The sequence below is a fragment of the Epargyreus clarus genome, unplaced genomic scaffold, assembly GCF_041222505.1.
Source record: "Epargyreus clarus isolate Ecla_fem2 unplaced genomic scaffold, WU_Ecla_fem_2.2 ptg000001l, whole genome shotgun sequence".
Taxonomy (NCBI): domain Eukaryota; kingdom Metazoa; phylum Arthropoda; class Insecta; order Lepidoptera; family Hesperiidae; genus Epargyreus; species Epargyreus clarus.
Window position 1 is genome coordinate 13,087,909 of NW_027332209.1, and position 15,542 is coordinate 13,103,450.

Below are 15,542 nucleotides of genomic sequence, written 5' to 3' on the forward strand. Positions count from 1 at the left end.
CTTAGTCTTCAGGGGTATCTCCGCATCTGTGCCCGACCTCAGGTAAGAATTAAATCTTATCTGGGCTTGATCATCTACAAATGTACATAGACGGCAGTAACATTGTGAGATGGAGTGCATGTTAGTTTGAAATTCAAAATAGCGACTGAAATTCCCCGTTTTTGGTGGGGAATATGTAAATTATTTTATATCACGGCGTGCGTAAATGGACGTTTTACGCACGCTTCGCGTGCGCAAAACCCCCATTTCCGACCCCGTAATATAAAATTTTATACAACACGCGGACGAAAAATGTTTTTCTGACTCGTGTGATTGCAGTCCTCGCCTGCGGCTCGGCCTGCAAACTCACACTTGTCAGAAAAAAATTTTTCGTCCTCGTATTGTAATGTACTATACGTGTTGTTTAAAACATGTGGCTAGTTATTAATATAGGGAGGAAACATCTATTATGAACGTGTGTAGTTCATTGCCTACATTACGTTTACAAATTAATTTCAATGTCAAATAATTTTATTTTGTAAAAACATAGTCACACATCTATTTGTAATTCTATTTATATTATTGCTATTATGTTTTGGTAAGGCGCGTTTATACCGTCGGTCCGTCGCACAAATCCGACAGGTTGAACGGTCTCTATTTATATGAATTTCTTCCCAAATAGTTAATAGTGTCTGGTTGTAAAACTTAATAACATGAATCTTATTTATTTGCCATAAATATTTATACATCGTACAATAAAATATTTATACAAAATTACATCACAATATACATTTAATTATGTGATACAAATGTGATGAGAATTCTGACAAGAATAGCTGCAGACAAAATAAACACTAATATTGTGATTAACAAGTTGTAAAAGCGAGAGCGAAGGAAGTTTTTCTTATCTACAAAGGGTTCCGTCCTTCCGACATAGGGCCGTCTACAATTATTTCCGATATATGGTTCACGAAGGTCAGCTGACTCCTGTCTTTAACTTTTTTCAACTCGCTCCTTATTAGCAGCAGCAGGTATATCTGGAATACTGAAAAACGTCATTACATACATATAAAATCGTCATTCGTAACAAAACTCTAAAATTCAAAAGAAGTTCTTAAATATGTTTATATTATTTTCTGGAAAGTTGCAAAAATATCTGTGACTTTGCCCAGTCTATTCGTGTTATGATCCTTTGGCAAAGGGATCTTACGCCAGAAGAGATGGTCATATCTGTACCCTTACCATGAGTTTTTACGTTTTGACAAATATGACTGTTTTGGTATTTGTTTACGTATTGCCCGTACAATTTCCAATCAGCGCTCCTAGCGGATTGCATCAGAACTATAGTGTCAGTAACGTAACATTAAATGTCTAAATTGACAAAATGACGCTTTATGTTTTGTCTCTCTTTTTTGCGAACATGTGAGGCAGACAAAACTTACTTATTGTTACGTTTACTCAATCTACTAAAGCAAACGGAACAGAATAATGGATTGAGTAAACGTAACGTAAAATTGTGAGATGTTTTGAAAACTCATGGTAATGACATAACTATAATAACTCATGGCATGAGCTTGTATATTGTAAATGTTGATAAAACTTCGATAGCGTGATTCAGAAATATCAGTGACGCATTTTCTGGAAGAGATGTACACAATTGTCATAATTTTAAGAGGTACAAGAGAAACGATTACCAAATCCACAAAACGCCAGAGTGGACTCTATGATGTGGTTGTTAATATTCTTGATATCGTCATCATACCGCACCATCAGGAAAATTACCAGCACTGCCAACGTTGTAGTCATACTGTAGTAGTAGAAAGCTTGCAGCATACTCGTTTTCTTCTGTAAATTATTAAGTTCTTATGTAATTATGGATCTATATTCTATACCAATACGGATCTACGGATCTATATGGACGGGTAAATTATTAAGTTCTTATGTAATTATGGATCTATATTCTATACCAATACGGATCTACGGATCTATATGGACGGGTCTATACAGGTTGGATACTTTCATACGGCAATAAATGAAATCACAAGTCCTATAGTCCATTGAAATGTTACATTTTTTAGGCCTTAGTGTGCATTTGTCAGAGGACGCAATTTTATTTTTTTAATGTGTAGGGGGGGTCAGTAGAAGCTTAAGTTCAAGTTTGTGGGGTCGGCACCCTTGTCCCCCGGCCGCCATCTTGGAAAAGGGGATGCAAAGGGTTTTCGCGCTGTATCTCGTAAACTAGTTACCCTACAGAAAATTTAATCAAACATAAAATGTAGCAAATTAAATTTCCTACAATTTTATTTCTATTACTTTTTATCGTCAAGTGACCAACAAAAAAGTTATAAACAAAAATAAATGAAAATTTTGTAACAAATTTCCTTTTGGAGGTTATAACTTTTTTTCAGTTCATTTTACAATAAAATGACATCACAGCAATTTTGTAGAGGGTTTTTCAACGAACAATTTCCTCTACATAATTGTTTCATTTTATTTATTTATCTAGGTTTTACAGCGCTCCAAACTTGAATGGATTCTCGAATGCTCATAGGGATGCAATAAAAACTAAAAATTAGGCTTACTTTTCTATCTATATTTTTTTTATTCATACAATTTATTATGATCTTAAGATTCCTATGCTATTATTAAACTATGTTTGACCCTTTTACCCACCACCTATGAGGTAATCCACGGGCAATTTCTAGACAAAATAATGTTATTTATTATTATATATTGAAAAATGTCTATCAGTTATTATTTTTTCATTCTCTTCGATGGTCCAGGCTGCGAGAAAAAATCTGAATCAGTATCCGAGGTGAATTTTTGTAGTATAATGGGAGTTGGTATTGGCGTCATTGTCGGTAATTCATCTTCTAATTCATTTTCTTCAAGTAATGTTGATAGAGAATCAGAGATTAGTGTACATATAGCGTGTTATCAATATTATAGTGACAGTCGAACAGATAATGCTGTTCGTCGCCTGAGCAGCAGCAGTTCATCATCTGCAGTATCAGAACTTGTAGAGACAGATTTTGATTTTGTGCACAATTGTTTTATTTGTGGTGAAGCATTTCAGGACGAGAGTCACTTGCGACAAAATCGGCAGAGAAGGATTTGTGAAGTACGTAATGAAGGTACTAAAAAAAGTATTATGGACCTTATCCATAAACGTACTGACCACGAGGCAAAGGTGATTGCTGATCGCATAGCCAATGTTCCCTGTTTAGTAAATGTTGGTGGTGAAAGCTGCAGCAACATCGTGGACATATCAACATTACTTGAAGAAAATGAATTAGAAGATGAATTACCGACAATGACGCCAATACCAACTCCCATTATACTACAAAAATTCACCTCGGATACTGATTCAGATTTTTTCTCGCAGCCTGGACCATCGAAGAGAATGAAAAAATAATAACTGATAGACATTTTTCAATATATAATAATAAATAACATTATTTTGTCTAGAAATTGCCCGTGGATTACCTCATAGGTGGTGGGTAAAAGGGTCAAACATAGTTTAATAATAGCATAGGAATGTTAAGATCATAATAAATTGTATGAATAAAAAAAATATAGATAGAAAAGTAAGCCTAATTTTTAGTTTTTATTGCATCCCTATGAGCATTCGAGAATCCGTTCAAGTTTGGAGCGCTGTAAAACCTAGATAAATAAATAAAATGAAACAATTATATAGAGGAAATTGTTCGTTGAAAAACCCTCTACATAATTGCTGTGATGTCATTTTATTGTAAAATGAACTGAAAAAAAGTTATAACCTCCAAAAGGAAATTTGTTACAAAATTTTCATTTATTTTCGTTTATAACTTTTTTGTTGGTCACTTGACGATAAAAAGTAATAGAAATAAAATTGTAGGAAATTTAATTTGCTACATTTTATGTTTGATTAAATTTTCTGTAGGGTAACTATTTTACGAGATACAGCGCGAAAACCCTTTGCACCCCCTTTTCCAAGATGGCGGCCGGGGGACAAGGGTGCCGACCCCACAAACTTGAACTTAAGCTTCTACTGACCCCCCCTACACATTAAAAAAATAAAATTGCGTCCTCTGACAAATGCATACCCAAATGTAACTTTTCAATGGACTACTACTCCTTCCTTGGAACATGTTACAATATTTAAAAAAACAATGAACATCGAATTAAAAAATATATATATTTTCAAACAAACTTAATAATAAATGATGGGGTAAAATATAGAACGCCATTTATAAACATCATTTCACTCACCTTTGATAAGATAATAGCGCAGAGTCATGATGTAAAATCTTTTGCAACGAGTGTGGTCCTTATGTCTTAGGAATAAGGTACGTTATGCATTTACTTAGTTTCGCGATTTTGCACCATTGTAGTTTTATTACGTCTCGATTAACAAAGTTTTTGCGATTAGAAAAAGCGTTAAGAAATTTGAAAATGCAAAAAAAACATCCTGTGGTAAAGTACTAAAGATATTTGATTGAAAAGTTGTTTGGAGGCTTAGGAGATAGATAGGTTCATGTGGTTATATTTATTGTCGTATGGAAGGATCTACCCTGTGGACGCAGCGCACTCTAAATTAAAATGTAGAACCTATATTGTTCTACCAGGGAGGTACGCGCGTCACTCCAATTTCGAGCGTAGGGGAATTTTTGTGTTTCGGTGGAAGTTGATGCTGTCTGACACATATATGGGGCGATCTAAGCCCTCAAGAGTGACAAAGCGTCTGTCGGCTTCAGATAAAACTTGTTCTATGTCGAGTTGATTAAAGATGTCCGTGATATAAAGCGGCAGTTGCTACTTATCATAAGGATGCTTCAATAACACAATGATGTATACAAAATAGTTTTAAAATTATTTTAATCAGTTCAAGAGTTTAAAAATATATAATACTAACCATATGTGCTCCTACAATAAGTATGATGCTAAATATAATTTCGAAGCTGTACAAAATAACGATCAACCAGATTTGGCAGAAGAACATGACTCCTCTGTACACGACCATAGCGTGCCTGGGCGACGCGATCTCGAAGCCGGTGGAAGTTTCCAGAAGCACTACCATCAGAGACGATATCTGTGGAGAAAGGATTAAGTAATTGAAAGAATTATTGGAGAAAATTACTCTTAAATTATTAAAAAATATAAATTACATTAGCTTACACTCGATACACCCTGACAAATTACGATTTTTGGTCGAGAAAAAATGGGTTCAGATTGATTATTACTAACGGGCGTTGTTATATGATAGAGAAGTGTTTTGAAATTTGCCTTCTCTCAATGGCTTGGCACACGCCTCTAATGACACATACCTATAAGATATACGTTTGATTTTCTGAAGATATGTGCGTAAAAGAAATTAAGTATTGTAATGAGCAAACCATAGCAAAGAAGACTGATGTGTGAGGATTCTGAATAGAAATTTAACAACATTTTCCCAGATTGTCAGTCTGCCAATGCGCCACTTAAATGTTTCTCACAATGAGAGTAGACTCGTGTCTAGCAGTACGACAGATGATAACGATGAGGAAAGAAATCCTTTATAGATCGCCATATTGATATCCCCATCGAACTATTCAGACAAGAAGGTCTACTAAATGGAGATGTTAATACTGCTACAGTGGAACCATAAGGAGTTAATTAACTAAATCCTCACCCTCATTGAAAGTTAAAATTAACTTTGATACCTACCAATTTGATACCAGCGTAAGTAGCAAAAGATAATGGAGTCCATCTGATAGTGACATTGGTTATCACATCCCCAGATAGAAATCGGTACCCGCATACGTTTGGGCATAAACAAGTTGCTACCTCTGAGAATTAGTGAGGACGTCTCGTTTAGATACTATAAGTGTATATAAGTGTCTCTCCCTTACCACACTTCAATCTAGAACCCAGCAGCGCATAACCAGAGTTAAGTTCACGCTTCTGCTTTAAAACATCACTGATATTTCAAGGGAGAAATAGACGTAACAGTTGTGGCTTCGAAGTCGAACCCTGAGAGTTTTACCTCTTAAATGTTACACATAAAGTTGGGGTACTTACCAAATGAACATAACCCGAAATAATAATCCCATATCGGAGAGGCAAACAAAAACATCTCGTACAAGTCGGTATCTCCACTCGCATTTTTAATATTAAAGTATTATCCTTGCACTTTGACCCGTTTTATCGAGATAAAACTTAAACTGGATGATTTAAATTGTTGATCTAGCCACCTGACTCTCGGTGAAGATTCATTCCAACTGGCGATGTAATGTCTTGCCCAATTATCTTATTCAGCGCTTAACGTCCGCGCATAATAGTCTGGTTAGAGTATAGTAGATATAACAAGAATTCTTAACATTGTACTGTACTGATCTTATTTCGTTAATAAGTGCAGAAATACTATATTGAAAGATATTAAAACCGTATTATATGTAAGCTATACAAAATAAGACAGAACTCCGATATGTACTTCGGCAATTCTATGTTTTTTTGTAGTCGTACTAAGAACTCAATTTATTTTAAACTTTTTTTTAAAAATTTTATTATTTATTGTTATACTAGTGGTGCCCGCGACTTCGCCCGCATTTTAAAGAAATAATATGACATACATAAAACGAAAAATTTGTACCTGCATTGGAATGACAGTGCCATCTGTCGAAAATTGGTCTTACCAACTCCCAAACCGTCGTGGGCTCTTGGACAACAACTTTGCTAAAGATCATCACTTGATCAAATGCATCGTTCTATAACTGCGATTCTATTATTACTTACGAATTAAAAATTAATTAAAAAAAAACCTTTTCCCACGGACCCCTTGAACACGCACAACAAATTTCATCAAAATCAGTCCAGTCGTTTAGGAGGAGTTCAGTGACATACACACGCACATAAGAAATATATATACATATAAAGATTGGCCATTTTTATACATAGTATGTAAAAATTTCGAGTGTCTGTATATTATGCTTAAGGAGGTAGGAGGAGGAGAGACGGACTTAGTAATAGGACAAGCGGAGGCTTAGTAATAGCGTTCCGTTTTTACCTCTGGTACGGAACCCTAACAATCATCTAAATCAATTTTCAAAGAAAAAATTAAGCTACTATAATGTGTGTTAAAACATTTCAAATAAGAAGAGGATAAGGAAAAAATAAATACATGTAGGCGGAATGTTTAATTGACAGTAAAATCATTTTTATTATTATAATCTGTTCCCATATTTATCAATAGATTAGAAAAAGTCTGTGTGCACTTAAGTACGAGTCGTAATTATTTGTCACAACTTAATATAAAATTCACTATAATTATTATAGTAAAATTAATATAGTATTATTTACCCCTCGCTGTATCATGCAGGGATCGTCAGAAGCAATGATTCTTTCGTTTTAAATGACGGTGTTAGGATTTATATCTGTTTTCGTCAGACTCGTTCAAAAACTCAAAAAACCTAATGCATTTATTATTTTGTCCCTATTTGTCTTTAATTACTGAACTGGTTCCAACGTTCAATTGATTTTCATCATAAATGACAGGCATGTCTGAGATATTCACTTTCTTTTCTTCATTTTTCGAAACAGTTAAAGATGTGAAGTACCCACTAGACTGAGGTTGATTGAAATCTGTGTCGTAGTCAATAACAGAGCTTTGTCTTTCAACGAGTTGGTTTTGATTATAAATGATCGGTTCTTCTTTGAAGTTTAGTTCTTTATCAGGCGCTGGTGGATCATCTTCGGCTAGATTTTCGGTTTCTCGTAATCTTGGTTGAAACGTCACAGGGTTTTCGAGTATTGGCGTGAGGTTACACGTGCAAGTTCGACAGTGGATTTCGCTGGATATCGCGGAGAAGGTGAGGTCCCTGTGCGGTGGGCTCACGAAGCCGTTGGGGTAAGTCGTGGTCTCACCATTCTCGCTGACTGTGAGCGCCAACTTGCCCGTCAAGCGCTTGTATTCACTCCTTATAGCAAGTAAGTTGTAGACTTCTGTCACTGAAACACATTTACTGTTACTGTTGACCGAATCCAAAGTATAAAGAAATTTTGAAAATGTTCAAAGTTACAGGACCGAGTTTGAAAACGATAAAAAATATTTTTCTAGCCAAGAATTGAATGAGTTAATTTTGGAATAACACAGTTTGAAGTATTGCACCATCCCAAGGTACTTTTCTATCATATGTGTGAGTTGAGCAGAGCTATGGATGTGTGTCATACCATACATGTCAGGATTACTTGATTCCAATTGAAGGAAGTATCAATAAAAAATCGATATTAATAATATTGATGGATTCGAACTTAGCTTAGCTTCGTAGCTATCTAATGAGACGTACATAATGTATACTCGAGAACAACCCTTTTAAATTACTTAAAAACAGATTATAAAATTAGTACATACAAACAGTTATGTTCATGATGATTTTGAAGGGAATATCTATCATTGTGCCGGCCAGCAAGGTGACGAGTACATCGAATATCCAATTCGGTATGTTTATGTACAAAAATACCTTCAGCATTTTGTTCTTATTCTGAAAAAATAAAACAATATAAAAGTTCGCGTTATACTAGAGTTTCGGCTTTTTTTTATAATATAGGAGTAGCAGACGAGCATGCAGTCCACCCGACGGTAAGTGCCTACTGCCGCCTATGTACATCTATGATTAACCCCAGATAGGATTAGATATTCCTACCTGAAGTCGAACACAGATGCGACGCTACCCCTGAGGACTAAGCTGGAACGCCTCGGAAAAGTATGTCTCCCTTTCCACACCCTTCAAAACGGAACACAGCAGCGCCTAACACTATTGTTATTAGGCAGAAATACGTGTGGCGGTGGTGCCGCCGGAGTCAAACCACAAAGAGTTCTACCACCTTCGCTTCAGTTGGACTTCAGAAATAACTTATGTATAAGTGTTTTTATACAATTGAAGTTGAAATGAGTATACAGTCTACTTAATGATAAGTTTCCACTGCGTCTTGGACATTCTGTAACTAAATATTTGAAATTGGGGTATTATTTGTTACGCAAAAACTGATTTACGCTAGAAATAGGTGTGGCGATTATACGTCGACCGTCAGTTCTATTTCTAGCTTTATTTTCATTAAAGTATATTAATGAAAAACAACAATGCCGTGCCGTATGTAAATGTATATATTATCCGATTTACATTGTAATAAATGTACGAGTAGAAAACTGTCGGCCATTGGATAGTAACTAACTATAGACCGGTAGTGGCTAGCTATTACAAAATTCCATTCTTAGAAGGGCGCGTAAGACTCAAGTCTTGATAGTTATCATTGGATAGCAGTCCTTCAACCTTTTTACAGCCTTACAGACGATTTGAATTCACCAGTCATGCGATAACAATCTCGCACCTCCAATCTGCTTTGGAACAGCGCGTTAAAGTCCAACCCTCACTAGCCAATAGAATTGTCATGCCCAGCAGCGGGCAAAAAATTGGCTGCTAATTTCTTTCTTACCTTATAAATAGCCCATACAGTGCAACAAATAACAATCACATAGGACGTTTTAAACATTATCCAAACTAGAATGAATGCGGTAAGGGTTTTCTGTAGATTCCTTATAGTTTCCCGCCCTTCATCACTAATATTCCTGTAGAAATTCTCGCCGATTGCCTCAAATTCCGAGTATAGATTCTGTTGTGCGATGATCAAATTAGTTATCAGTATTATAAGTTGTCTTAGTAGTACTATTACTAGGATCTGAAAGAGAGAAAAAATTTAGCTTAAAAAAATGTTTGAACACCTATTTAAGAATTGGGTGATATAGAGTTGGTTAAAATATAGGTTAAGATTCACAAAGTATTTAGTAGAATACTTTGTGAATTGTCGGTCATATCACCATCACGTCCATTTCTAACTTTTTCTAAATTGGAAGCGTAAGGTACTAATAAGAATATACAATAAATAATAATAATAGCTACTAGTACATATAATATGTAGTCCGGTCAAGTTAGACAATTGAAATAGCGAAAATTCCGGGAAAGTTGAATTTTCGTAGAGACCTTGGGTTTACCATTACAAATAAAGTGTCAAAAGACCCCATCGATCCGACGTGTGCGTCGGCAATTATTCGGGGTCAAACGTCAAAATTTTGGGTTCTTTGAATTTTTCTCGAAAACGTTAAAACGAAAAAAAGTTGACCGGGCTAGTAAGAAATTCCGAGTAAATTAAAAATATTACTGCTATATTCTGGCTTTAAGGGTGTGGTAAGGAAAGCATACTTATTTTGAGACATTCCAAGTTAGGCCTCAGGGGTAGAATCGTATCTGTGAGCGACCTCAGATAAGATTCTTATCATATCTTGGGTTAAATACTACCCTACCCTATCATATCCTAGATAAGCGGCGGTAGTCGGCACTATTCGTTAGGATTGCTTCTTGTTTGCCTTGTAAATTAAAAACAATTAAATAAAAATAAAAGTAGTCTTTTGTGACCTAGCTATTTAAGTTATTTCTAAACCTTTAAAACTAACCTAAACTAACCTAAAATTCAACCCCCTACTCAATAAGCTAAGACCAATTGTATTCATCTCAAAAAAGGATAATTATCGTTATAATATTTATTATATTTATTATCTTTTAAGACAAACATTGACCTTCAATTACAGGTGTGCGGTTATTTATAACTTTTATCTTTTATCTTTTAGAAATAATTAATTATATCTTACAATATATATGTTTATAATAAATTTCGTACGATAACCATTCGTCTGAAAATATAACATAATAATAACACATTTTAAAAACATTGGTACTTCCATATTAAGATAAGATTAGATAATTAGGTTGATTGTGGTAATTGTATTAAGTAATTAGCATCTGTTACCCAGGTGAGGTACCGGCATGTATCCGGCTACTCCTATACATTCTTTATATTTTGAAGGTGGTAGAACCCTTTGTGGTTCGACTCCGGCGGCACCACCGCCACACCTATTTCTATCTAATAACTGCAGTGTTAGGTGCTGCTGTGTTCCGGTTTGAAGGGTGTGGTAAGGGAGAAAGACTTTTCCGAGGCATTCCAGCATAGTCCTCAGGGGTAGCGGCGCATCTGTGGCCGACCTCAGGTAGGAATATCTAATCCTATCTGGGGTTTATTACAGATGTCCATGGGCGGCAGTAGCCACTTACCATCAGGTGGACTGCATGCTCGTCTGCTACTCTTATATTATAAAAAAAAAAAAAAAAATTTTTGTTATCGATGGGGAAACCGTCAAAAGGTAACCGGTACCATGGGAGCAACACAGAGTCATTTAGGATTCTTTCCGCACTAACACCTCCTTGGCGCTGTGTAAAGGACTCCGGGATCACCAAAGGAACGCGACCGGAGTCCTCTTTGCGCGTTGCTTTGTCGAGCTCCGCCCAGGTGAACATGACGTTCGCCACATCGTCTGGTGTGCACGACGGTATGCGACCACACATACCGCCGTCTTTCCCGGGGTCGCTGGCGAAGTGGTTCGAGCTCCCACTCTTGCCTTCGCAACCCCGGAAGCCCCCTTTTAATCGCAGGGGATACCGTAGCTCTATTCTGGTCCCGACACTATAAGAACAGGGGGCGTTCTACCACTTACAAAATGCATCTAAAAATATACCCAACCAACGTCATCTTAGCTGAGAAGTATTTATCCGTTAATTTAAATTTATGTTAACAAGTTTCTTACCACATTAAAAAATGATTTAAAATAGATTCCAATCCGTAATGAAACTACGCCACAGTATTTTTGCGGTCGGCTACATGGCTCCATCTTGAAAAAGATAACATAGATATAATTATAATTATCACACTGATTTAATAATTGGATCAAGTATTTTCATATAATAAGATTACACTAGAAATATTAGTAGATATGAGTATAGCAATAGAGACACGTTAATAAATTAAGATTATTGCCGTTTAACTTATAAATATTTTTAAATGTTGTATAAATTTCTTTTAAATATAGTAATTTGAATCCATCTATCTTTAAATAAATAAATACCTATTTAGCTTGTATAAGACAACAATGAAAAAGAGAAATTAGGACTATTTAATGAAATTATGATCCAGATTAATCTATAGGTTGATTTCGGCTCTTAATCTAAGGTTCCCAGGTTCGAATCCGTCTCGTTGATTTTTCAGAAGTGACGGTTGCCGGCAAACAAAAAATCAAAAAATATTTCAACAACACAAAATTCACTCACCTTATAAAACAGTTGTTTATAATCGAATACAATAATATTGCCTACATTCCATAACTGGTCTAAAATAAATAAAATATTTTACGAAATACATGATATGTACGTCACAGATAATGTGGTCTTGCTACATCGAGTCTTGCTATATAATTATTTAACTTTATTTCGAATAGTATAATCTGTATCTTATCTTGGACTCCTTTGATTGGATAGAATTTGGGAATATATTGGCCGATACGAAACGATACATCGAATATCGATATCAATGTATAATCTTATGTAATCGTAATAATTATATCAATCGGTTACCGTCTTACGTATGAGGCGAATATCTTAGTCCTCAGTGGCAACGCTCAGTCAGCTTCAGATACAAATCCTGTTCTTTATGGGGTTGGTAACAGATGTCCATGGTCGGCTGTGACAACTTTTTAATATAATATAGGATTAGGAGACGAGCATGCAGTCCACCTGATGGTAAGTGGCTATTGCAGCCCATAGGCATCTGCAATCAACCTCAGTTAGGATTAGATATTTCTACGTGAGATCGGCGAGAGGTGCGCCACTATCCCTGAGGACTAAGCTGGAACGCCTCGCAAAAGTATGTCTCCCTTACCACACACTTCAAACCAGAACACAGCAGCGCTTAACACTCCTGTTATAAGTAGATATAGGTACGTGTGACGGTGGTGCCGACGGAGTCGAACCACAGAGGGTTCTACCATCTTCAAGTATCAACCTATAAGGTGAATATCGAAGTTCTTTATTCTATTTGGTTGTTCGGAAAGTCATTTCGTTTATTTTTGTGAAAATGAAAGACAAGTTTCGTATAATGAATAAATATTTTATAAATTGCACGACTCATGATGCGAAGCATCAGAGAGTGCTTTACGATCGAAAAAATTTTTTCGCTTCATTTTGGCGGCTATTTTTATTATTATAGCCTTGATAGTTGACGGAATCAAGATATTTTGCATACTATTGTCGAGATAATTTAATGGAGATTAATTCCATACTTTTTAAAAATTGATTTACTGTAATAGAATTGGAAAAAAACACCAAAATAGGTCAAAAAAATTTCCTGTCCGTCATGTGTGAAACCTGAAAACACTGTAACTTGTGAAAAAATCAATCATTTGAGTTATTTTTTTTTTTAAATTCTAATCGACAATTGTAGGTCACTGAATACGAATGATTAATTAATTCAGTGTCGTTTAATTGCAATTAATAAAAAACGAAAACTACAAGACTGTATATCTATAGATATTATGTACATTTATTCCACCAGGGGCGCTTGTGCAGTACCTTCTTCCTACTACAGCTGTTTTTTCGGCAATTAATTTTGAACGACTTAAGTTTTTTTTTTTTTTTTATATATATTTCATTATTAAATGAGTATTATGAGTCGTGCACTTTTGGATTTTCCAAACTTTTTATATATTCGCCATTTTGGCCCAACACCTTAACTCATCTTTCTGGTAGGAGCGTGATTCCACGTTCTTAATTTGTTTGGTCAATTCTTGCAAAAAACTGTTGCAGGTGATTTTTGACCTCTTTATTTCAAGTAAAGGTAATCCGATCCGATCACTGCAATATTTTTCAAAAAAAAAAATTGCAGTGATCCGAAAAAATAATAATCTGAAGGCGCCCGATCCGGAGACCATGGTAGGTGTGGTAGAGTAAATTATTCGCTTCAAAAATTTTCGTGACGCATTTTCGTGACGTTTCGGGAGCAGATCATAGACTTCAACGCGACGACGCAAATTTTTCATCGTGAGAAATCGGGGGACTCATATATCGAACTTTAAGCCAATATATGGAGTCCGTTACAGGTGTCCGTGGGTGGCAATGACCATTTACCACCCGGTGGACTTTAATATCGTTTGCTACTTTTAAAAAGCAGACCTACATAAATCTTAATTAATTAATCGCCAGAGATTGAACCCAGAACTTTCCATGAAAACAGCTCCTGTGACCTCTGCGTCGTGGGTCATCAATAACAATAAACAGATAATTTTACACACAGATATGCTTTTATTTGTTTGTATAGATGCGACTGTACCAGCTCCATTGCATATTAAGCTTAGTGCCTGTTCACATGTAACACAACTACACTACAACGACAATTGCGTTACGTGCAAGTCGGTATAAAAATACATAGTTTTTGACAAGAGACACAGTTTTCTGTGTGCACATTGGAACACACTTGATTTTTAAAAGTTAAAAGCATATAAGTTATTAAACATCATTTCATATTAATGATGACCTACACACCTAATAATGAACAAAATATCTCAAAATTCTGTGAAGTCAACCTATTTGTTAGGCCAAAGCCTAAGCGACCCGAGACCCATGCCCATCAATAGGGCGGAAATTGTTTGACGTCATTTTCCATTTCAAATCAATATGTGTAGACAATACTGACTATAATACAAATGCAACTAGCGACACCGCGAGAAAAGGGCTGGTTACTCTACAAAAAAAACTTGTGAAGTTTTACTTCTTTTGGCGTGTTTGGGAAAAATCATAAGAGTGTTTTTTTATAATGACCATAATGCAGCTATGAGGCTCTGAGCAAGTTTTTGACATTTAATCAATTGTTGCTGATATTTTATCATTATCGCGTTTTGTCGTTATGGTACATGTGACTAGGCACGTCATTTGAAAATTATAGTGCAATGTAGGGGAGTATTGGGGTCAAATGGCACCGAATCGAGGTGTGAAGTTCGACGCATCTACATTCATACGTACTATTGTATACTATTCTATAGAAATCCCGCATCATATCTCTCGTACCAGACCCTCTAACGCGAAGGTTCTCAAACTTGTTTCGTGTCGCCCACTAGAGTCAACTATTTTAACGCCCCCCCAAAGTTTGGCAAAATAAAAAAAAATAGAAGAAACAATCAGTGTCTGAAATAAGGCGATCTATAAAATTATTATATTAAAAAAAAAAACTAAAATATCGGATTTTAAATATAGGCTAAGTACTTATGTCACTCTTAAAATTTAGACGAATCCAACGATACCTCATATTAAGGACACTTCATTGTTAGGGCTTGCAGGGAATGCCAAGGAATTAAATATACGTTTACACGATCAAAAAAAAAATTTCGCTCCGCAATCGGATAAAAAAGTTTTGCCTGGAATGTGAATGAGTATATGTTTTAAAAGATCTAAGTAGCAATTAGTCATGTAGTTCACCAATGAGTGATAACTACCACTCATGAAAATAGGTAACCAACTCTTAATACTCTTAAACTCACCACCACTATTTATAGACTTCTCACGCGCTTTTGATACTCTTGAACATAAATTATTAATACAGAAGCATGACAACAGTGGTATACGTGGGCCACTATTGAAATGGTGTGAAAATTATTTACAAAATCGTCCATTTAC

The 15,542-nt window shown here is 35.5% G+C and overlaps 2 protein-coding genes across 2 annotated transcripts; both read right to left on the minus strand.

Moving 5' to 3' along the window:
- Positions 1–488: 488 nt before the first annotated feature.
- LOC140757572 (uncharacterized) lies at positions 489–6,225 on the minus strand. The gene is made up of 4 exons (XM_073093345.1): positions 6,019–6,225; positions 4,874–5,050; positions 1,674–1,824; positions 489–1,024 (listed from the first exon to the last, which is right to left on the minus strand). The coding sequence occupies exons 1-4, from the start codon at positions 6,100–6,102 to the stop codon at positions 888–890; spliced, it is 549 nt and encodes a 182-aa protein (XP_072949446.1). The 5' UTR covers positions 6,103–6,225; the 3' UTR covers positions 489–887.
- A 919-nt stretch (positions 6,226–7,144) lies between these two features.
- On the minus strand, positions 7,145–15,223 carry LOC140757580 (uncharacterized). Its single transcript, XM_073093354.1, has 5 exons — positions 15,170–15,223; positions 11,630–11,713; positions 9,430–9,672; positions 8,348–8,477; positions 7,145–7,944 (listed from the first exon to the last, which is right to left on the minus strand). The coding sequence occupies exons 2-5, from the start codon at positions 11,711–11,713 to the stop codon at positions 7,430–7,432; spliced, it is 972 nt and encodes a 323-aa protein (XP_072949455.1). The 5' UTR covers positions 15,170–15,223; the 3' UTR covers positions 7,145–7,429.
- Positions 15,224–15,542: the final 319 nt, after the last annotated feature.